This window comes from Haliotis rufescens, unplaced genomic scaffold (assembly GCF_023055435.1).
Source record: "Haliotis rufescens isolate VD_foot unplaced genomic scaffold, xgHalRufe1.0.p SCAF_1, whole genome shotgun sequence".
Lineage (NCBI taxonomy): Eukaryota > Metazoa > Mollusca > Gastropoda > Lepetellida > Haliotidae > Haliotis > Haliotis rufescens.
This window is the reverse complement of record NW_025963779.1, coordinates 45,544,199-45,568,230: the sequence shown is the minus strand read 5'-3', so window position 1 is coordinate 45,568,230 and position 24,032 is coordinate 45,544,199. Positions and strand designations below refer to the sequence as shown.

The following is a 24,032-nucleotide window of genomic DNA, read 5'->3' as shown; positions in this document are numbered from 1 at the left end:
ACAGGAACGGAGGTAGACACTTTGGTATGAAACGATGCTAATACCGTGGCATCATTCTTGGCGGTGTCCTTCCAGTCCAACGTATCTAACACTTGATTAAAAGTCCACCCACGCACACGATAGGTCAGCATGTAGAGACAGTACACCCCACACAACGTGCTGTATCCATGTTGTAAGGGGCGTGTATTCCATCGTTGTTGAATCTGACCCATGCGACCCAAAGTCTCTTTAAACAGGGGTAATGAATACAGTCCATAGCTATCCATCATTTCCACGGATCCAGGAGCTGGACGATAGATGCTCACCCAGTGTGTGCCAGGTTGATCGCTTAAATCTGTGTTGATCACATAGGCTTTGGGGTAAAAGGGGTCATCCTGTTGCCATCCCAGTCTGGCAAAGTCATCTCTGGCCAGGGTGCCCCAGTAGATGGCATGAAGTGGTTCGTCATCAGCCACGAGGGCTTCTAAATCCAAGGTGCTAAACCCGAGTGGTTCATCCATGGTTCCTTGTAGGAGGAGAAAAAGTGTGGCATGACCGTCTGTCGCTGCTCTTTTTATACCATCATCGCATTCCGGAAACGATCTATTTCCAGAACATTTTCGTATTCCTCATAGCAGATGAGGGTGACTGGGTCCTCGAGAGCTTGTCCAAACTGGATTTCCAAACCCAACTTGCCAGTGTGTCGAGGGTAGTTGATGCCTTCATCAGCGCCAAGGTCTGGGGTGAGATCCACCACCCACAAGGTGTAACCTTGAGTAAAGGCCTTGGGAGTCAGTTCGCAGGTCTCAGGGCGCCATAGCTGCCCCGTGTTTCGGAACAGATTCATGTAGACTTGTTTCAAATGGGCGCTGTTGTTGCTGAAGTCGCTTTTCATTTCCGTGCAATGTACTTCCTGGCCGTTGACTTTGAGCTTCATCATGGTGACATGATTGTGTTTGAAGTTGTACGGATTCTTCTCTTTGCTTCCTACGTAGGCACTATTGTCCACCAGTCCCAGGACCATGCGTTTTGGTAATTGGCCACCGATGAGGTGATCCTTGTGAAAGTCCCTACCGCCTCTCGGGATGTCATGGGCAGTCACATGCACACGTGAAAGGGGATACTTGGCAGTCACCCCATACGGTTGAGGGTTTTCACCAAATCTTCAGATGAATAGACGCCTTTCTCAATAGGAATCTTCTTGCTTTCATAATGGACGACACCATACTGTTGGTGTGGTGTAGCGCTCCCCGCGCTTTCATACACAAGGGTGTCTTTTTTCAGTTTGAGGTTCAGCGCAAACCAGTCAAAGGGTGGGGCGACGTTGTACCATGTCATCGGAAAGTGAACTTCGCTGATGCCCACCTCCCACTGTTGCCGGTCCAGATGCAGAGGATAAGGCAACTTGATTTCATACACATTGACGGTGTTGTTTGGCTAGATGTCCATGGAGGCATCACTGGGCAGGGTCATGTAAAAGTCTTGTTTCAAACTGTACCATGCTCATGATGATCACGCCATATATCACAATGATCTGAGCAAAAAACACGACTTCACTGCGGGGTAACGTCATGCCAAAACAACACCAAGGTGAGTGTCGGCGCTGCTGATGACGGTTCATCGGTACCCACAGATGCTGAGAGGCTTCTCTGCAGAGGTGATGACGGTGGTGGTGGTGGTGGCGGTTCTGTCATCGCGTGTGTCCATCCTCTGAATGAGTCTGAGAGACAGCATGCTCCTTATTTTATCTGTAAATGATCTGCAGGGATCCACGAATTAAAACTGGCAGGGTAGCCAGTCCATTTCACCAAGACCTCTTCTTGACCCTGTTTCGGTCCTGGACGTCTTTTCAGCACGCGATCCATGGCATACACATCGTCTGTTTTCAAGATGGGTTGTATTTCTTCAGGGTAAAAAGTTCCTTGGAGGACTTCACTATGATCATCTTTGATCCGATACACAGGAGGTGTTCTCCCTGTCATCAACCGATCCACCGTAAACAGTTCAGTGGTCCAATTGGGGAGATAACCTTTCTCAAAGGTGCCTTTGGTTTTGTTCAGACGTACACGGGTGCCCGGCAGTAAAAGAGAGGGTGATCTTGTCTTGGGGGACGACAGTCTTTGTGTTGTTATTTTCTTTTTGCGCTGAAGCCGTTGTTGTTGTTGTTTTTCCTCCATGAAGCCTAACACCCGAATTTCTGACAGGGGATCTCCTGGGAGAAGGTCCTCAGGTCGCTGGCCAATGGTCCGATGCACACGACGGTTGTACGACTTGATCAACTGGGGTAAGACTTTCAAATAGTGTCTGGTCCCATGCTGTGTAAAGTATCGCCACATTTTATTTTTCAGAGTCCTTTGAAACCGTTCCACCACGGCTGCTTTCGTTTCAGGATTTTGACTGGTGTAGAAATGAATGCGATGCTTCGTCATGAGAGCCTGGAAAGGACGGTTGACAAATTCTCTGCCTCTGTCTGTTTGCAATTGAGCAGGGAGTCGATCTTTGGCTTGTTGCATCAGCAAGGTTTGAAAACCTTCGGTCAAAGCAGAACTGCTCTTGGCCTTCAGGGGTTGCACCCATGCCATCTTTGAAAACACATCGATCACGCACAGCAGATATTTGAATCCTTCGTTGTCGTCTTGAAAGGCAATCATGTCACTCAAGTCTGCTTGCCACAGTTCATCGACCCCTCCCACACGATAGTGGTCTCTCGGAAAGGAGCGTCTGGCTGGTTTGTGCAAGGTGTAGGTACTTTTGGTTTGCCACTAACGCTTGATTTGACTTTGCGATGGCATGGTTTTCTTCTTGCTTTTACTGGTTCTTGCATCTTGAGCGTGGATGCGTGCTGCTTTCCACAAAGGTCGCCAGCCTCCAAAACTTGCAGGATGTTCAGGATGAAAGTAAGTTTTTTCCAACCAGGCCGTCCAAAGGGAAGTAGGAAATCCTTTGTTTTGTTTCCCTGCAGCAGCAGCAGAGGGAAGAATGCGCTGTCGCGTTTTGGTCTGTCGCTTCATTTCTCTCAGACTGATGCCACTTCCTACATGAATGGCCTTTTTATAGAGAAGGGGAGAGATTTATTTTTTCTTAGGTGGTGCTAAAGGGTATCCATGAACCTCGTCTGTTGATGACTCTGTCCTGTTTGGTATCAGATGGAGGTGGAGTCATCAACCATGGGGTTGACATCACATCTTTTTCTTCCTCCACTGGTGGATCCAGTTGCCACGAAGGAGGTGAGGGTGGCATCTCATCTTCTTCTTCTTCTTCTTCTTCTTCTGCTTGTGGATCCAGCTGTCGCCTCCTTCTTCTTCTTCTTCTCTCTTTGTGACTTTGCGGGGAGAACGTGGGGAGGGAGAACTGGGTTATGGGTGTTTCTGGTGTGGCATGAGGATGGTGTTGCTGCTGCTGCTGCTTCTGCATCCATTGCCATCGTTGAGGATTTCCAATTATTTCATGAGGGACATGACTGTTGGCCAAATGGTGACTCAAAATGGTCCAACCTGCAGGTGCCTCTTTGGTTTTCCGGTGACGCACTAAATCGTTGATCAAGTCCACCATGTGTGTGCCAGGGACAGGTTTCCCTTCCACGGTCAGGGTTCCCTCTGGAGTCCAACTCAAGTCGGGATTGTTTTGAATCCTTGTCTTCCTGGTGTCAGACCATTTATTACTTTCCTCCAAACAAAGAGGCTAGGGCAGATCCAATAAGAGGTATGAGTCCTCCTAATAATCCTCCTCCATGTTGAAGAAGTTTACGTTTCTTGCTTAGAGGTACTTGTTTTTTCATGAGCGTATTCAAGACTTTACCGTGTCGTTGCAAGTTTTGACGTTGCGTCGTGGTCATGGGAATATTGCCTGAATACAAGTTCACCACACATTCACAAAGGGCACGGATGAGATCAGTAGGAGCATGTTTGAGAATGGCTTTGCGCATCGCTGGAGCGGCAGCACACAAATGACACAGAGTGTGTTTCTGTTTCCTGAGGCACTGAGACATCTTTCTTGCATGAAGATGTTAGCCTGAATGAGTCACCTGATCTGCAGCTTCTCTCTTTTATCAGGCAGTGGCAGGAGGGAGTTGCAACTGTTGATCTGCCTTCTTGGACTTTCTTTGGGTCAGCATGTGCACCAATCGTCTGAGAGCATCAGCTTGATATGCTTTCATGACATTTTCATGAGCCTTTACTTTTGGCTTAGTAGTCATCGTTGTTGTTGTTGTAGGTCGGTGGCGCCGGGTGTTACCCTGTTTGAGGAGTGGTGCTTGAAGATAATGTTGCCATTGCAACAGAATGCGTGTCAAGACCCCTGCAAGTGTTCCACTACCACTGCGTTGCATCAGGTAGTCAAGACGTTCATCCATAGGCAGACGTGGATTGACAATTTTAGTCAGGGTATCATTATGTCTCTGCAACCACGTCTTATGTTGAGCTTTCAATGGGATGTGTCCTGCTCTCAGGTTCCGCACGACAATCGCAAACCACTGCAAAAGACGATTTCTTCCTTTGACGGCAAGGGTTGTCGCATCTCTTGTTGGAAAAATAGACGGTCTCTTGTCTTTTTTCTTCCTTCGTGGGGACTCCTGCTGCTGCAGACGTTGAAAGCGTTGAAGATCGAGTGGGGGTGAGGGTGCTGATGAGGAAGGCCGTTGTTGTTCCTGACGATGCTTGTTCAAGGGTACCATCGAAGAGTAAGACGGACCTGGTGTGGACTTCTGCTGTTGCTGTTGCAGAGGTTGAAAGCGTTGAAGATCATGTGGTGACGATGGTGCTGATGATGTTGAAGGACGTGGTGATGGCTGCTGCTGACGATGCATGTTCACGGGTACCATTGAAAAGGGAAACGATCCTGGAGGTGAAGGAGTCTTGTGAAATACAGAGGTCACAAGTCCCTGTAGCGATGAGGGGGAGACCATACTGTCATAGACATCATTCACCATCTCTTTGTCTTTGTTCTTTCCCTTCGTAGGATGAACCTGTTTCCGTCTTTGCACCATGATGGATGTAGGTCAACTGAAGGAAGGTCTGAGGGTTCACCTCCTTATATGAAAGTCTCTTCATCTCATAGGATCGGCACATACACGAGGGGTAATTCGGATCTCGAAAACAGGCGGGCGCGTACGCGATGGTCTTGCAACGTGGTGGGCTTCAAGTCCAAGAACAGGTAAGTGTAAGGCTCTCGGGTAGGGTCTTCATAGGCTTCACACAGAAAAGGAACTTTGCCTGGAAACACCTGGCGAGCCAGACTGTCGATCTGCGATGCATCTCTCGGATTTTTAAAGAGGACCATGTAGTGAGCATTCAGACTGATGGTGCGATGTTGCGGCGATTAAGCAAACAAGTTCTGAGTGAGATACAGCACAGATGTGTTTCGGTGATGACTTTTCTTGGTGAACCATCGCAGCACTTCGGTTTCTTCTTCTTTCATATTGTCCCCCAGCAAATCATCGATGACCAGCCAATGTGGGGCCACCCCTTTTTCGGGCAAGGCACGATCCGCTTCTTTCATTCTGTGGACAAACTCAAGAGCGACCCCTAAGCGGTCTGCCATCTCTTCCAGTTCATGATGAAGCGGTTGCCATTCGCTGTACACCCACACGATGCGATGGGGTGACGTATCCAACACCTCGGGGCGATGCATCTGCTCCATACATGATTTCACAAAGGAACTTTTTCCTGATCCCGTGGGTCCCGCAATGAACATCGTAAAAGGATGGCGTAGGGTCAAAGGGCTGGTCATGACCTCTTCATCATCATGTGATGCCATCCTGTGTTCTGGCTGACTGACACCAGGCAACTGATCCTTTCAAGAATGACCTTTCTCTTTTATCTGTTATTTTTTTCTTCCTATGTCTCCCATGACCCATACAATTTCTTATGAAAAAAAGAAACACAACGGTCGGTCCATTTTAGAAAACCGGGGCTCGGACCAAGTGTCGGAACGAACCCATCAGCACGATGCGTTTTCGACCAATCAGGAAGCAGGGTGTCAGTGCCTCTCCAATAAAAAGAGCAAAGCCACGCACACAGTCACAGTCGAGCACTGAAGTAGAGATCAACCATGTCGTCTCGATGCAGCTGTCTGACGTGCCAGACCAGCAGTCAACAATGCCAGCGGAGGATGAAAGTCTATTCGTGGACAATAGTGGGCTACCCACGGGGTGAATCGGAGACGATCCTATCGCAGAGCCCACACTGGTTTAAGAACAAGTCTGAGGCTATGTCAGCATTACAACAAACTATTCAACGCGGAATTGACATACCCGACTGTTCGGGTGGTCCGTGTTATTATCTAGTATTGAGATCAAGGAAAGTAATGTAATCAAGGAGACAACCCTTGTCCAGCTTGTTTCCAGTTTGTTTTCCAATGGCCCTTTTCAGGGCCACCCATCTCACCCAAAAGACAACTATCATCCTTTGCTTTGACGACCCTCCAACCCACACCATGAACCCGTCTCCTCCTTTCCTCCCTCCCTCCTCCTCCTCCTCCTCCTCCCACCTTCCTCCCTTCACCACCACCCTCCCTTCACCACCACCACCACGTCTATGCTTAGAACAACAACAACAACAACAAAAGATTTTTGACACGCTTCTTTCAATGTCGATCCTGTTCACCTTTTACGTGCGCTTCTCCGGGTTTTCCCCATCCTCACCGGACAGGGAGGCGACGCCCTCATGGAGGGGCGCACGCCACCGGACACGGACGTGCCGCCATCTTGAATGCGCACGCCACCGGAAACGGACGTGCCGCAATCTTGGATGTGTGCGCCACCGGAAACAGATGTGACGCCCTCTTGGAGGCGCACGCAGGACCCATCATGCACTGCGCAGGTCACGTGACCGGAAACGGAAGTGTCGCCATCTTGGATGCACACGCAAGTCCCATCATGCCCCGCGCGCATGCGCAGGTCACGTGACCGGAAGTGACGTCACAGAGGTCACGGGATCCTCTCGACCAATCAGAAGCCACGAGCGGTTCTGTAATCCGAGCGGTTCTGTAATCCTGAGCGGTTCTGTAATCCTGAGCGGTTCCATACCGATGCTTACAACTACTAGTATTATAATGGCTCTTCAGCCAAGAGCAACCTCACACCGTACGACTGCACATACAGCAGCTTACATTAGTATTATAATGGCTCTTCAGCCTAGAGCAACATCACACCGTACGACTGCACATACAGCAGCTTACATTAGTACCATATTGGCTCTTCAGCCCAGAGCAACATCACATCGTACGACTGCACATACAGCAGCTTACATTACTATTAAAATGTATCTTCAGCCCAGAGCAACATCACAACGTACGACTGCACATACAGCAGCTTACATTAGTACCATATTGGCTCTTCATCCCAGAGCAACATCACATCGTACGACTACACATACAGCAGCTAACATTAGTAGAATAGAGGCTCCTCAGCCAAGAGCAACCTCACACCGTACGACTGCACATACAGCAGCTTACATTAGTACCATATTGGCTCTTCATCCCAGAGCAACATCACAACGTACGACTGCACAAACAGCAGCTAACATTAGTAGAATAGAGGCTCTTCAGCCCAGAGCAACCTCACACCGTACGACTGCACATACAGCAGCTTACATCAGTATTATAATCTCTTCAGCCCAGAGGAACATCTCAGTGTACGACTGCACATGTAGTTGCTTACATTAGTATTATAACTGATCTTCAGCCTAGAGCAACATCACACCGTACGACTGCACATACAGCAGCTCACATTAGTATTATAATGGCTCTTCAGCCTAGAGCAACATCACACCGTACGACTGCACATACAGCAGCATACATTAGTATTAAAATGTATCTTCAGCCCAGAGCAACATCACACCGTACGACTGCACATACAGCAGCTTACATTAGTATTATAATTGATCTTCAGCCCAGAGCAACATCACACCGTACGACTGCACATACAGCAGCTTACATTAGTACCATATTGGCTCTTCTGCCTGGAGCAACATCACATCGTACGACTGCACATACAGCAGCTTACATTAGTAACATATTGGCTCTTCAGCCCAGAGCAACCTCACACCGTACGACTGCACATACAACAGCTTACATTAGTATTATAATGGCTCTTCAGCCCAGAGCAACCTCTCACCGTACGACTGCACAAACAGCAGCTTACTTTAGTATTATAATGGCTTTTCTGCCTAGAGCAACATCACACCGTACGACTGCACATACAGCAGCTCCCATTAGTACCATATTGGCTCTTCAGCCTAGAGCAACATTACATCGTACGACTGCACATACAGCAGCTTATATGAGTATTATAATCTTTTCAGCCCGGAGCAACATCTCGGCGTACGACTGCACATGTAGTTGCTTACATTAGTATTATAACTGATCTTCAGCCCAGAGCAACCTCACACCTTACGACTGCACATACAGCAGCTTACATTAGTACTATAATCTTTTCAGCCCGGAGCAACATCTCGGCGTACGACTGCACATGTAGTTGCTTACATTAGTATTATAACTGATCTTCAGCCTAGAGCAACATCACACCGTACGACTGCACATACAGCAGCTTACATTATTATTATAATGGCTCTTCAGCCCAGAGCAACATCACATCGTACGAATGCACATACAGCAGCTCACATTAGTACCATATTGGCTCTTCAGCCTAGAGCAACATTACATCGTACGACTGCACATACAGCAGCTTACATGAGTATTATAATCTCTCTTCAGCCCAGAGCAACATCACACCGTACGACTGCACATATAGCAGCTTACATTAGTATTATAACTGATCTTCAGCCCAGAGCAACCTCACACCGTACGACTGCACATACAGCAGCTTACATCAGTATTATAACTGATCTTCAGCCCAGAGCAACATCACACCGTACGACTGCACATACAGCAGCGTTCATTAGTATTACAACTGATCTTCAGCCCTGAGCAACCTCACATCTTACGACTGCACAAACAGCAGCTTACATTAGTATTATAACTGATCTTCAGCCCAGAGCAACCTCACACCGTACGACTGCACATACAGCAGCTTACATTAGTACTATAATCTTTTCAGCCCGGAGCAACATCTCGGCGTACGACTGCACATGTAGTTGCTTACATTAGTATTATAACTGATCTTCAGCCTAGAGCAACATCACACCGTACGACTGCACATACAGCAGCTTACATTATTATTATAATGGCTCTTCAGCCCAGAGCAACATCACATCGTACGAATGCACATACAGCAGCTCACATTAGTACCATATTGGCTCTTCAGCCTAGAGCAACATTACATCGTACGACTGCACATACAGCAGCTTACATGAGTATTATAATCTCTCTTCAGCCCAGAGCAACATCACACCGTACGACTGCACATATAGCAGCTTACATTAGTATTATAACTGATCTTCAGCCCAGAGCAACCTCACACCGTACGACTGCACATACAGCAGCTTACATCAGTATTATAACTGATCTTCAGCCCAGAGCAACATCACACCGTACGACTGCACATACAGCAGCGTTCATTAGTATTACAACTGATCTTCAGCCCTGAGCAACCTCACATCTTACGACTGCACAAACAGCAGCTTACATTAGTATTATAACTGATCTTCAGCCCAGAGCAACCTCACACCGTACGACTGCACATACAGCAGCTTACATTAGTACTATAATCTTTTCAGCCTAGAGCAACATCTCGGCGTACGACTGCACATGTAGTTGCTTACATTAGTATTATAACTGATCTTCAGCCCAGAGCAACATCACATCGTACGAATGCACATACAGCAGCTTACATTAGTATTATAATGTATCTTCAGCCCAGAGCAACATCACATCGTACGACTGCACATACAGCAGCTTACATTAGTATTATAACTGATCTTCAGCCCAGAGCAACATCACACTGTACGACTGCACATACAGCAGCTTACATTAGTACCATATTGGCTCTTCAGCCCAGAGCAAGATCACAACGTACGACTGCATATACAGAAGCTTACATTACTACTATATTGCCTCTTCAGCCCAGAGGAACATCACACCGTACGACTGCACATACATCAGCTTACATTAGTATTATAATGGCTCTTCAGCCCAGAGCAACCTCACACCGTACGACTGCACATACAGCAGCTTACATTAGTATTATAATGGCTCTTCAGCCTAGAGCAACATCACACCGTATGACTCCACAAACAGCAGCTTACATTAGTACCATATTGGCTCTTCAACCTATAGCAACATCACATCGTACGACTGCACATACAGCAGTTTACATTATTATTATAATGGCTCATCAGCCCAGAGCAACCTCACACCGTACGACTGCACATACAGCAGCTTACATTAATACCATGTTGGCTCTTCAGCCTAGAGCAACATCACACCGTACGACTGCACATACAGCAGCTTACATTAGTATTATAATGGCTCTTCAGCCCAGAGCAACCTCACACCGTACGACTGCACATACAGCAGGTTACATTAGTATTATAATGGCTCTTCAGCCCAGAGCAACATCACACCGTTCAACTGCACATACAGCAGCTTACAATAGTACCATATTGGTTCTTCAGCCTAGAGCAACATCACATCGTACGACTGCACATACAGCAGCTTACATTAGTATTATAATGGCTCTTCAGCCTAGAGCAACATCACAGCGTACGACTGCTCATACAGGAGCTTACATTTGTATTATAACTGATCTTCAGCCCAGAGACACCTCACACCGTACGACTGCACATACAGCAGCTTACATCAGTATTATAACTGATCTTCAGCCCAGAGCAACATCACACCGTACGGCTGCACATACAGCAGCTTACATTAGTATTATAACTGATCTTCAGCCCAGAGCAACCTCACACCGTACGACTGCACATACAGCAGCTTACATTAGTATTATAACTGATCTTCAGCCCAGAGCAACATCACACCGTACGACTGCACATACAGCAGCTTACATCAGTATTATAATCTCTCTTCAGCCCAGAGCAACATCACATCGTACGACTGCCCATGTAATTGCTTACATTAGTATTATAACTGATCTCAAGCCTAGAGCAACACCACACCGTACGACTGCACATACAGCAGCATACATTAGTATTATAATGTATCTTCAGCCTAGAGCAACATCACACCGAACGACTGCACATACAGCGGCTTACATCAGTATTATAACTGATCTTCAGCCCAGAGCAACCTCACACCGTACGACTGCACATACAACAGCTTATATTAGTATTATAACTGATCTAAAGCCCAGAGCAACCTCACACCGTACGACTGCACATACAGCAGCTTATATTAGTATTATAACTGATCTTCAGACCAGAGCAACCTCACACCGTACGACTGCACATACAGTAGATTACATCAGTATTATAATCTCTCTTTACCCCAGAGCAACGTCACACCGTACGACTGCACATACAGCAGCTTACATTAGTATTATAACTGATCTTCAGTCCAGAGCAACCTCACACCGTACGACTGCACATACAGCAGCTTACATCAGTATTATAACTGATCTTCAGCCCAGAGCAACATCACACCGTACGACTGCACATACAGCAGCTTACGTTAGTATTATAACTGATCTTCAGCCCAGATCAACCTCACACCGTACGACTGCACAAACAGCAGCTTACATTAGTATTATAACTGATCTGCAGCCCGGAGCAGCGTCACACCGTACGACTGCACATACAGCAGCTTACATTAGTACTATAATCTTTTCAGCCCGGAGCAACATCTCGGCGTACGACTGCACATGTAGTTGCTTACATTAGTATTATAACTGATCTTCAGCCTAGAGCAACATCACACCGTACGACTGCACATACAGCAGCTTACATTATTATTATAATGGCTCTTCAGCCCAGAGCAACATCACATCGTACGAATGCACATACAGCAGCTCACATTAGTACCATATTGGTTCTTCAGCCTAGAGCAATATCACATCGTACGACTGCACATACAGCAGCTCACATTAGTATTATAATGGCTCTTCAGCCAGAGCAACATCACACCGTACGACTGCACATACAGCAGCATACATTAGTATTATAATGTATCTTCAGCCCAGAGCAACATCACATCGTACGACTGCACATACAGCAGCTTACATTAGTATTATAATTGATCTTCAGCCCAGAGCAACATCACACCGTACGACTGCACATACAGCAGCTTACATTAATACCATATTGGCTCTTCTGCCTGGAGCAACATCACATCGTACGACTGCACATACAGCAGCTTACATTAGTAACATATTGGCTCTTCAGCCTAGAGCAACCTCACACCGTACGACTGCACATACAGCAGCTTACATTAGTATTATAATGGCTCTTCAGCCTAGAGCAACCTCTCACCGTACGACTGCACAAACAGCAGCTTACTTTAGTATTATAATGGCTCTTCAGCCTAGAGCAACATCACACCGTACGACTGCACATACAGCAGCTCCCATTAGTACCATATTGGCTCTTCAGCCTAGAGCAACATTACATCGTACGACTGCACATACAGCAGCTTATATGAGTATTATAATCTTTTCAGCCCGGAGCAAGATCTCGGCGTACGACTGCACATGTAGTTGCTTACATTAGTAATATAACTGATCTTCAGTCCAGAGCAACCTCACACCGTACGACTGCACATACAGCAGCGTTCATTAGTATTACAACTGATCTTCAGCCCTGAGCAACCTCACATCTTACGACTGCACAAACAGCAGCTTACATTAGTATTATAACTGATCTTCAGCCCAGAGCAACCTCACACCGTACGACTGCACATACAGCAGCTTACATTAGTACTATAATCTTTTCAGCCCGGAGCAACATCTCGGCGTACGACTGCACATGTAGTTGCTTACATTAGTATTATAACTGATCTTCAGCCTAGAGCAACATCACACCGTACGACTGCACATACAGCAGCTTACATTATTATTATAATGGCTCTTCAGCCCAGAGCAACATCACATCGTACGAATGCACATACAGCAGCTCACATTAGTACCATATTGGCTCTTCAGCCTAGAGCAACATTACATCGTACGACTGCACATACAGCAGCTTACATGAGTATTATAATCTCTCTTCAGCCCAGAGCAACATCACACCGTACGACTGCACATATAGCAGCTTCCATTAGTATTATAACTGATCTTCAGCCCAGAGCAACCTCACACCGTACGACTGCACATACAGCAGCTTACATCAGTATTATAACTGATCTTCAGCCCAGAGCAACATCACACCGTACGACTGCACATACAGCAGCGTTCATTAGTATTACAACTGATCTTCAGCCCTGAGCAACCTCACATCTTACGACTGCACAAACAGCAGCTTACATTAGTATTATAACTGATCTTCAGCCCAGAGCAACCTCACACCGTACGACTGCACATACAGCAGCTTACATTAGTACTATAATCTTTTCAGCCTAGAGCAACATCTCGGCGTACGACTGCACATGTAGTTGCTTACATTAGTATTATAACTGATCTTCAGCCCAGAGCAACATCACATCGTACGAATGCACATACAGCAGCTTACATTAGTATTATAATGTATCTTCAGCCCAGAGCAACATCACATCGTACGACTGCACATACAGCAGCTTACATTAGTATTATAACTGATCTTCAGCCCAGAGCAACATCACACTGTACGACTGCACATACAGCAGCTTACATTACTACCATATTGGCTCTTCAGCCCAGAGCAAGATCACAACGTACGACTGCATATACAGAAGCTTACATTACTACTATATTGCCTCTTCAGCCCAGAGGAACATCACACCGTACGACTGCACATACATCAGCTTACATTAGTATTATAATGGCTCTTCAGCCCAGAGCAACCTCACACCGTACGACTGCACATACAGCAGCTTACATTAGTATTATAATGGCTCTTCAGCCTAGAGAAACATCACACCGTATGACTGCACAAACAGCAGCTTACATTAGTACCATATTGGCTCTTCAACCTATAGCAACATCACATCGTACGACTGCACATACAGCAGTTTACATTATTATTATAATGGCTCATCAGCCCAGAGCAACCTCACACGGTACGACTGCACATACAGCAGCTTACATTAATACCATGTTGGCTCTTCAGCCTAGAGCAACATCACACCGTACGACTGCACATACAGCAGCTTACATTAGTATTATAATGGCTCTTCAGCCCAGAGCAACCTCACACCGTACGACTGCACATACAGCAGCTTATATTAGTATTATAACTGATCTTCAGACCAGAGCAACCTCACACCGTACGACTGCACATACAGTAGATTACATCAGTATTATAATCTCTCTTTAGCCCAGAGCAACGTCACACCGTACGACTGCACATACAGCAGCTTACATTAGTATTATAACTGATCTTCAGTCCAGAGCAACCTCACACCGTACGACTGCACATACAGCAGCTTACATCAGTATTATAACTGATCTTCAGCCCAGAGCAACATCACACCGTACGACTGCACATACAGCAGCTTACGTTAGTATTATAACTGATCTTCAGCCCAGATCAACCTCACACCGTACGACTGCACAAACAGCAGCTTACATTAGTATTATAACTGATCTGCAGCCCGGAGCAGCGTCACACCGTACGACTGCACATACAGCAGCTTACATTAGTACTATAATCTTTTCAGCCCGGAGCAACATCTCGGCGTACGACTGCACATGTAGTTGCTTACATTAGTATTATAACTGATCTTCAGCCTAGAGCAACATCACACCGTACGACTGCACATACAGCAGCTTACATTATTATTATAATGGCTCTTCAGCCCAGAGCAACATCACATCGTACGAATGCACATACAGCAGCTCACATTAGTACCATATTGGTTCTTCAGCCTAGAGCAATATCACATCGTACGACTGCACATACAGCAGCTCACATTAGTATTATAATGGCTCTTCAGCCAGAGCAACATCACACCGTACGACTGCACATACAGCAGCATACATTAGTATTATAATGTATCTTCAGCCCAGAGCAACATCACATCGTACGACTGCACATACAGCAGCTTACATTAGTATTATAATTGATCTTCAGCCCAGAGCAACATCACACCGTACGACTGCACATACAGCAGCTTACATTAATACCATATTGGCTCTTCTGCCTGGAGCAACATCACATCGTACGACTGCACATACAGCAGCTTACATTAGTAACATATTGGCTCTTCAGCCCAGAGCAACCTCACACCGTACGACTGCACATACAGCAGCTTACATTAGTATTATAATGGCTCTTCAGCCTAGAGCAACCTCTCACCGTACGACTGCACAAACAGCAGCTTACTTTAGTATTATAATGGCTCTTCAGCCTAGAGCAACATCACACCGTACGACTGCACATACAGCAGCTCCCATTAGTACCATATTGGCTCTTCAGCCTAGAGCAACATTACATCGTACGACTGCACATACAGCAGCTTATATGAGTATTATAATCTTTTCAGCCCGGAGCAAGATCTCGGCGTACGACTGCACATGTAGTTGCTTACATTAGTAATATAACTGATCTTCAGTCCAGAGCAACCTCACACCGTACGACTGCACATACAGCAGCGTTCATTAGTATTACAACTGATCTTCAGCCCTGAGCAACCTCACATCTTACGACTGCACAAACAGCAGCTTACATTAGTATTATAACTGATCTTCAGCCCAGAGCAACCTCACACCGTACGACTGCACATACAGCAGCTTACATTAGTACTATAATCTTTTCAGCCCGGAGCAACATCTCGGCGTACGACTGCACATGTAGTTGCTTACATGAGTATTATAACTGATCTTCAGCCTAGAGCAACATCACACCGTACGACTGCACATACAGCAGCTTACATTATTATTATAATGGCTCTTCAGCCCAGAGCAACATCACATCGTACGAATGCACATACAGCAGCTCACATTAGTACCATATTGGCTCTTCAGCCTAGAGCAACATTACATCGTACGACTGCACATACAGCAGCTTACATGAGTATTATAATCTCTCTTCAGCCCAGAGCAACATCACACCGTACGACTGCACATATAGCAGCTTCCATTAGTATTATAACTGATCTTCAGCCCAGAGCAACCTCACACCGTACGACTGCACATACAGCAGTTTACATCAGTATTATAACTGATCTTCAGCCCAGAGCAACATCACACCGTACGACTGCACATATAGCAGCTTACATTAGTATTATAACTGATCTTCAGCCCAGAGCAACCTCACACCGCACGACTGCACATACAGCAGCTTTCATTAGTATTACAACTGATCTTCAGCCCAGAGCAACCTCATACCTTACGACAGCACAAACAGCAGCTTACATTAGTATTATAACTGATCTTCAGCCCAGAACAACCTCACACCGTACGACTGCACATACAGCAGCTAACATCAGTATTATAACTGATCTTCAGCCCAGAGCAACATCACACCGTACGACTGCACATACAGCAGCGTTCATTAGTATTACAACTGATCTTCAGCCCTGAGCAACCTCACATCTTACGACTGCACAAACAGCAGCTTACATTAGTATTATAACTGATCTTCAGCCCAGAGCAACCTCACACCGTACGACTGCACATACAGCAGCTTACATTAGTACTATAATCTTTTCAGCCTAGAGCAACATCTCGGCGTACGACTGCACATGTAGTTGCTTACATTAGTATTATAACTGATCTTCAGCCCAGAGCAACATCACATCGTACGAATGCACATACAGCAGCTTACATTAGTATTATAATGTATCTTCAGCCCAGAGCAACATCACATCGTACGACTGCACATACAGCAGCTTACATTAGTATTATAACTGATCTTCAGCCCAGAGCAACATCACACTGTACGACTGCACATACAGCAGCTTACATTACTACCATATTGGCTCTTCAGCCCAGAGCAAGATCACAACGTACGACTGCATATACAGAAGCTTACATTACTACTATATTGCCTCTTCAGCCCAGAGGAACATCACACCGTACGACTGCACATACATCAGCTTACATTAGTATTATAATGGCTCTTCAGCCCAGAGCAACCTCACACCGTACGACTGCACATACAGCAGCTTACATTAGTATTATAATGGCTCTTCAGCCTAGAGCAACATCACACCGTATGACTGCACAAACAGCAGCTTACATTAGTACCATATTGGCTCTTCAACCTATAGCAACATCACATCGTACGACTGCACATACAGCAGTTTACATTATTATTATAATGGCTCATCAGCCCAGAGCAACCTCACACCGTACGACTGCACATACAGCAGCTTACATCAGTATTATAACTGATCTTCAGCCTAGAGCAACATCACACCGTACGACTGCACATACAGCAGCTTACATTATTATTATAATGGCTCTTCAGCCCAGAGCAACATCACATCGTACGAATGCACATACAGCAGCTCACATTAGTACCATATTGGCTCTTCAGCCTAGAGCAACATTACATCGTACGACTGCACATACAGCAGCTTACATGAGTATTATAATCTCTCTTCAGCCCAGAGCAACATCACACCGTACGACTGCACATATAGCAGCTTACATTAGTATTATAACTGATCTTCAGCCCAGAGCAACCTCACACCGTACGACTGCACATACAGCAGCTTACATCAGTATTATAACTGATCTTCAGCCCAGAACAACATCACACCGTACGACTGCACATACAGCAGCGTTCATTAGTATTACAACTGATCTTCAGCCCTGAGCAACCTCACATCTTACGACTGCACAAACAGCAGCTTACATTAGTATTATAACTGATCTTCAGCCCAGAGCAACCTCACACCGTACGACTGCACATACAGCAGCTTACATTAGTACTATAATCTTTTCAGCCCGGAGCAACATCTCGGCGTACGACTGCACATGTAGTTGCTTACATTAGTATTATAACTGATCTTCAGCCCAGAGCAACATCACACCGTACGACTGCACATACAGCAGCTTACATTATTATTATAATGGCTCTTCAGCCCAGAGCAACATCACATCGTACGAATGCACATACAGCAGCTCACATTAGTACCATATTGGCTCTTCAGCCTAGAGCAACATTACATCGTACGACTGCACATACAGCAGCTTACATGAGTATTATAATCTCTCTTCAGCCCAGAGCAACATCACACCGTACGACTGCACATATAGCAGCTTACATTAGTATTATAACTGATCTTCAGCCCAGAGCAACCTCACACCGTACGACTGCACATACAGCAGCTTACATCAGTATTATAACTGATCTTCAGCCCAGAGCAACATCACACCGTACGACTGCACATACAGCAGCGTTCATTAGTATTACAACTGATCTTCAGCCCTGAGCAACCTCACATCTTACGACTGCACAAACAGCAGCTTACATTAGTATTATAACTGATCTTCAGCCCAGAGCAGCCTCACACCGTACGACTGCACATACAGCAGCTTACATTAGTACTATAATCTTTTCAGCCTAGAGCAACATCTCGGCGTACGACTGCACATGTAGTTGCTTACATTAGTATTATAACTGATCTTCAGCCTAAAGTAACATCACACCGTACGACTGCACATACAGCAGCTTACATTATTATTATAATGGCTCTTCAGCCCAGAGCAACATCACATCGTACGAATGCACATACAGCAGCTTACATTAGTATTATAATGTATCTTCAGCCCAGAGCAACATCACATCGTACGACTGCACATACAGCAGCTTACATTAGTATTATAACTGATCTTCAGCCCAGAGCAACATCACACTGTACGACTGCACATACAGCAGCTTACATTAGTACCATATTGGCTCTTCAGCCCAGAGCAAGATCACAACGTACGACTGCATATACAGAAGCTTACATTACTACTATATTGCCTCTTCAGCCCAGAGGAACATCACACCGTACGACTGCACATACAGCAGCTCACATTAGTACCATATTGGTTCTTCAGCCTAGAGCAACATCACATCGTACGACTGCACATACAGCAGCTCACATTAGTATTATAATGGCTCTTCAGCCAGAGCAACATCACACCGTACGACTGCACATACAGCAGCATACATTAGTATTATAATGTATCTTCAGCCCAGAGCAACATCACATCGTACGAATGCACATACAGCAGCTTACATTAGTATTATAATTGATCTTCAGCCCAGAGCAACATCACACCGTACGACTGCACATACAGCAGCTTACATTAGTACCATATTGGCTCTTCTGCCTGGAGCAACATCACATCGTACGACTGCACATACAGCAGCTTACATTAGTAACATATTGGCTCTTCAGCCCAGAGCAACCTCACACCGTACGACTGCACATACAGCAGCTTACATTAGTATTATAATGGCTCTTCAGCCCAGAGCAACCTCTCACCGTACGACTGCACAAACAGCAGCTTACTTTAGTATTATAATGGCTCTTCAGCCTAGAGCAACATCCCACCGTACGACTGCACATACAGCAGCTCCCATTAGTACCATATTGGCTCTTCAGCCTAGAGCAACATTACATCGTACGACTGCACATACAGCAGCTTATATGAGTATTATAATCTTTTCAGCCCGGAGCAACATCTCGGCGTACGACTGCACATGTAGTTGCTTACATTAGTAATATAACTGATCTTCAGTCCAGAGCAACCTCACACCGTACGACTGCACATACAGCAGCTTACATCAGTATTATAACTGATCTTCAGCCCAGAGCAACATCACACCGTACGACTGCACATACAGCAGCGTTCATTAGTATTACAACTGATCTTCAGCCCTGAGCAACCTCACATCTTACGACTGCACAAACAGCAGCTTACATTAGTATTATAACTGATCTGCAGCCCGGAGCAGCCTCACACCGTACGACTGCACATACAGCAGCTTACATTAGTACTATAATCTTTTCAGCCCGGAGCAACATCTCGGCGTACGACTGCACATGTAGTTGCTTACATTAGTATTATAACTGATCTTCGGCCTAGAGCAACATCACACCGTACGACTGCACATACAGCAGCTTACATTATTATTATAATGGCTCTTCAGCCCAGAGCAACATCACATCGTACGAATGCACATACAGCAGCTCACATTAGTACCATATTGGTTCTTCAGCCTAGAGCAACATCACATCGTACGACTGCACATACAGCAGCTTACATTAGTATTATAATGTATCTTCAGCCTAGAGCAACATCACACCGTACGACTGCACATACAGCAGCTTACATTAGTATTATAATGTATCTTTAGCCTAGAGCAACATCACACCGTACGACTGCACATACAGCAGCTTACATTAGTATTATAACTGATCTTCAGCCCAGAGCAACCTCACACCGTACGACTGCACATACAACAGCTTACATTAGTATTATAACTGATCTAAAGCCCAGAGCAACCTCACACCGTACGACTGCACATACAGCAGCTTATATTAGTATTATAACTGATCTTCAGACCAGAGCAACCTCACACCGTACGACTGCACATACAGTAGAATACATCAGTATTATAATCTCTCTTTAGCCCAGAGCAACGTCACACCGTACGACTGCACATACAGCAGCTTACATTAGTATTATAACAACCTCACACCGTACGACTGCACATACAGCAGCTTACATCAGTATTATAACTGATCTTCAGCCCAGAGGAACATCACACCGTACGACTGCACAAACAGCAGCTTACATTAGTATTATAACTGATCTTCAGCCCGGAGCAGCCTCACACCGTACGACTGCACATACAGCAGCTTACATCAGTATTATAATCTCTCTTCAGCCCAGAGGAACATCACAACGTACGACTGCAAATGTAGTTGCTTACATTAGTATTATAACTGATCTTCAGCCAAGAGCAACATCACACCGTACGACTGCACATACAGCAGCTTACAATATTATTATAATGGCTCTTCAGCCCAGAGTAACATCACACCGTACGAATGCACATACAGCAGCTTACATTAGTATTATAATGTATCTTCAGCCCAGAGCAACCTCATACCTTACGACAGCACAAACAGCAGCTTACATTAGTATTATAACTGATCTTCAGCCCAGAACAACCTCACACCGTACGACTGCACATACAGCAGCTTAAATTAGTATTATAATGGCTCTTCAGCCTTGAGCAACATCACACCGTACGACTGCACATACAGCAGCTTACATTGGTATTATAATGGCTCTTCAGCCCAGAGCAACATCACACCGTACGACTGCACATACAGCAGCATACATTAGTATTATAATGTATCTTCAGCCCAGAGGAACATCACACCGCACGACTGCACATACAGCAGCTTACATTAGTATTATAACTGATCTTCAGCCCAGAGCAACATCACACCGTACGACTGCACATACAGCAGCTTACATTAGTACCATATTGGCTCTTCAGCCTAGAGCAACATCACAACGTACGACTGCACATACAGCGGCTTACATTAGTACCATATTGGCTCTTCAGCCCAGAGCAACCTCACACCGTACGATTGCACATACAGCAGCTTACTTTAGTATTATAATGGCTCTTCAGCCTAGAGCAACATCACACTGTACGACTGCACATACAGCAGCTTACATTAGTACCATATTGCCTCTTCAGCCTAGAGCAACATCACACTGTACGACTGCACATACAGCAGCTTACATTAGTATTATAACTGATCTTCAGCCCAGAGCAACCTCACACCGTACGACTGCACATACAGCAGCTTACATTAGTACCATATTGGCTCTTCAGACCAGAGCAACCTCACATCGTACGACTGCACATACAGCAGCTTACGTTAGTATTATAATGGCTCTTCAGCCTAGAGCAACATCACACCTACGACTGCACATACAGGAACTTACATAAGTACCATATTGGCTATTTAGCCTAGAGCAACATCACATCGTACGACTGCAAATGCAGCAGCTTACATTAGTATTATAATGTATCTTCAGCCCAGAGCAACATCACACCGTACGGCTGCACATACAGCAGCTCACATTAGTACCATATTGGCTCTTCAGACCAGAGCAACCTCACATCGTACGACTGCACATACAGCAGCTTACATTAGTACCATATTGGCTCTTCAGCCCAGAGCAACCACACACCGTACGACTTGCACATACAGCAGCTTATATTAGTATTATAATGGCTCTTCAGCCTAGAGCAACATCACATCCTACGACTGCACATACAGGAACTTACATAAGTACCATATTGGCTCTTCAGCCTAGAGCAACATCACATCGTACGACTGCAAATGCAGCAGCTTACATTAGTATTATAATGTATCTTCAGCCCAGAGCAACATCACACCGTACGACTGCACATACAGCAGCTCACATTAGTACCATATTGGATCTTCAGCCTAGAGCAACATTACATCGTACGACTGCACATACAGCAGCTTACATGAGTATTATAATCTCTCTTCAGCCCAGAGCAACATCACACCGTACGACTGCACATATAGCAGCTTACATTAGTATTATAACTGATCTTCAGACCAGAGCAACCTCACACCGTACGACTGCACATACAGCAGTTTACATCAGTATTATAACTGATCTTCAGCCCAGAGCAACATCACACCGTACGACTGCACATACAGCAGCTTACATTAGTATTATAACTGATCTTCAGCCCAGAGCAACCTCACACCGCACGACTGCACATACAGCAGCTTTCATTAGTATTACAACTGATCTTCAGCCCAGAGCAACCTCATACCTTACGACAGCACAAACAGCAGCTTACATTAGTATTATAACTGATCTTCAGCCCAGAACAACCTCACACCGTACGACTGCACATACAGCAGCTAACATCAGTATTTTAATCTTTTCAGCCCAGAGCAACATCTCAGCGTACGACTGCACATGTAGTTGCTTACATTAGTATTATAACTGATCTTCAGCCTAGAGCAACATCACACCGTACGACTGCACATACAGCAGCTTACAATATTATTATAATGGCTCTTCAGCCCAGAGTAACATCACACCGTACGAATGCACATACAGCAGCTTACATTAGTATTATAATGTATCTTCAGCCCAGAGCACCCTCACACCGTACGACTGCACATACAGCAGCTTAAATTAGTATTATAATGGCTCTTCAGCCTTGAGCAACATCACACCGTACGACTGCACATACAGCAGCTTACATTGGTATTATAATGGCTCTTCAGCCCAGAGCAACATCACACCGTACGACTGCACATACAGCAGCATACATTGGTATTATAATGTATCTTCAGCCCAGAGCAACATCACAGCGTACGACTGCACATACAGCAGCTTACATTAGTATTATAACTGATCTTCAGCCCAGAGCAACATCACACCGTACGACTGCACATACAGCAGCTTACGTTAGTACCATATTGGCTCTTCAGCCTAGAGCAACATCACAACGTACGACTGCACATACAGCGGCTTACATTAGTACCATATTGGCTCTTCAGCCCAGAGCAACCTCACACCGTACGATTGCACATACAGCAGCTTACTTTAGTATTATAATGGCTCTTCAGCCTAGAGCAACATCACACTGTACGACTGCACATACAGCAGCTTACATTAGTACCATATTGCCTCTTCAGCCTAGAGCAACATCACACTGTACGACTGCACATACAGCAGCTTACATTAGTATTATAACTGATCTTCAGCCCAGAGCAACCTCACACCGTACGACTGCACATACAGCAGCTTACATTAGTACCATATTGGCTCTTCAGACCAGAGCAACCTCACATCGTACGACTGCACATACAGCAGCTTACGTTAGTATTATAATGGCTCTTCAGCCTAGAGCAACATCACACCCTACGACTGCACATACAGGAACTTACATAAGTACCATATTGGCTATTTAGCCTAGAGCAACATCACATCGTACGACTGCAAATGCAGCAGCTTACATTAGTATTATAATGTATCTTCAGCCCAG

At 45.4% G+C, this 24,032-nt stretch overlaps 1 protein-coding gene across 1 annotated transcript; it reads right to left on the bottom strand.

Annotated features, from left to right (window-relative positions):
* Positions 1–553: 553 nt before the first annotated feature.
* Positions 554–1,003, bottom strand: LOC124136500 (uncharacterized protein F54H12.2-like). Its single transcript, XM_046502422.2, has one exon. It carries the CDS (start codon positions 1,001–1,003, stop codon positions 554–556), a length of 450 nt encoding a protein of 149 aa, XP_046358378.2.
* Positions 1,004–24,032: the final 23,029 nt, after the last annotated feature.

What these genes read in the sequence shown, in the direction of transcription:
- LOC124136500 (XM_046502422.2), bottom strand. Translation starts at nt 1,003, where the DNA reads ATGGTCCTGGGACTGGTGGACAATAGTGCCTACGTAGGAAGCAAAGAG.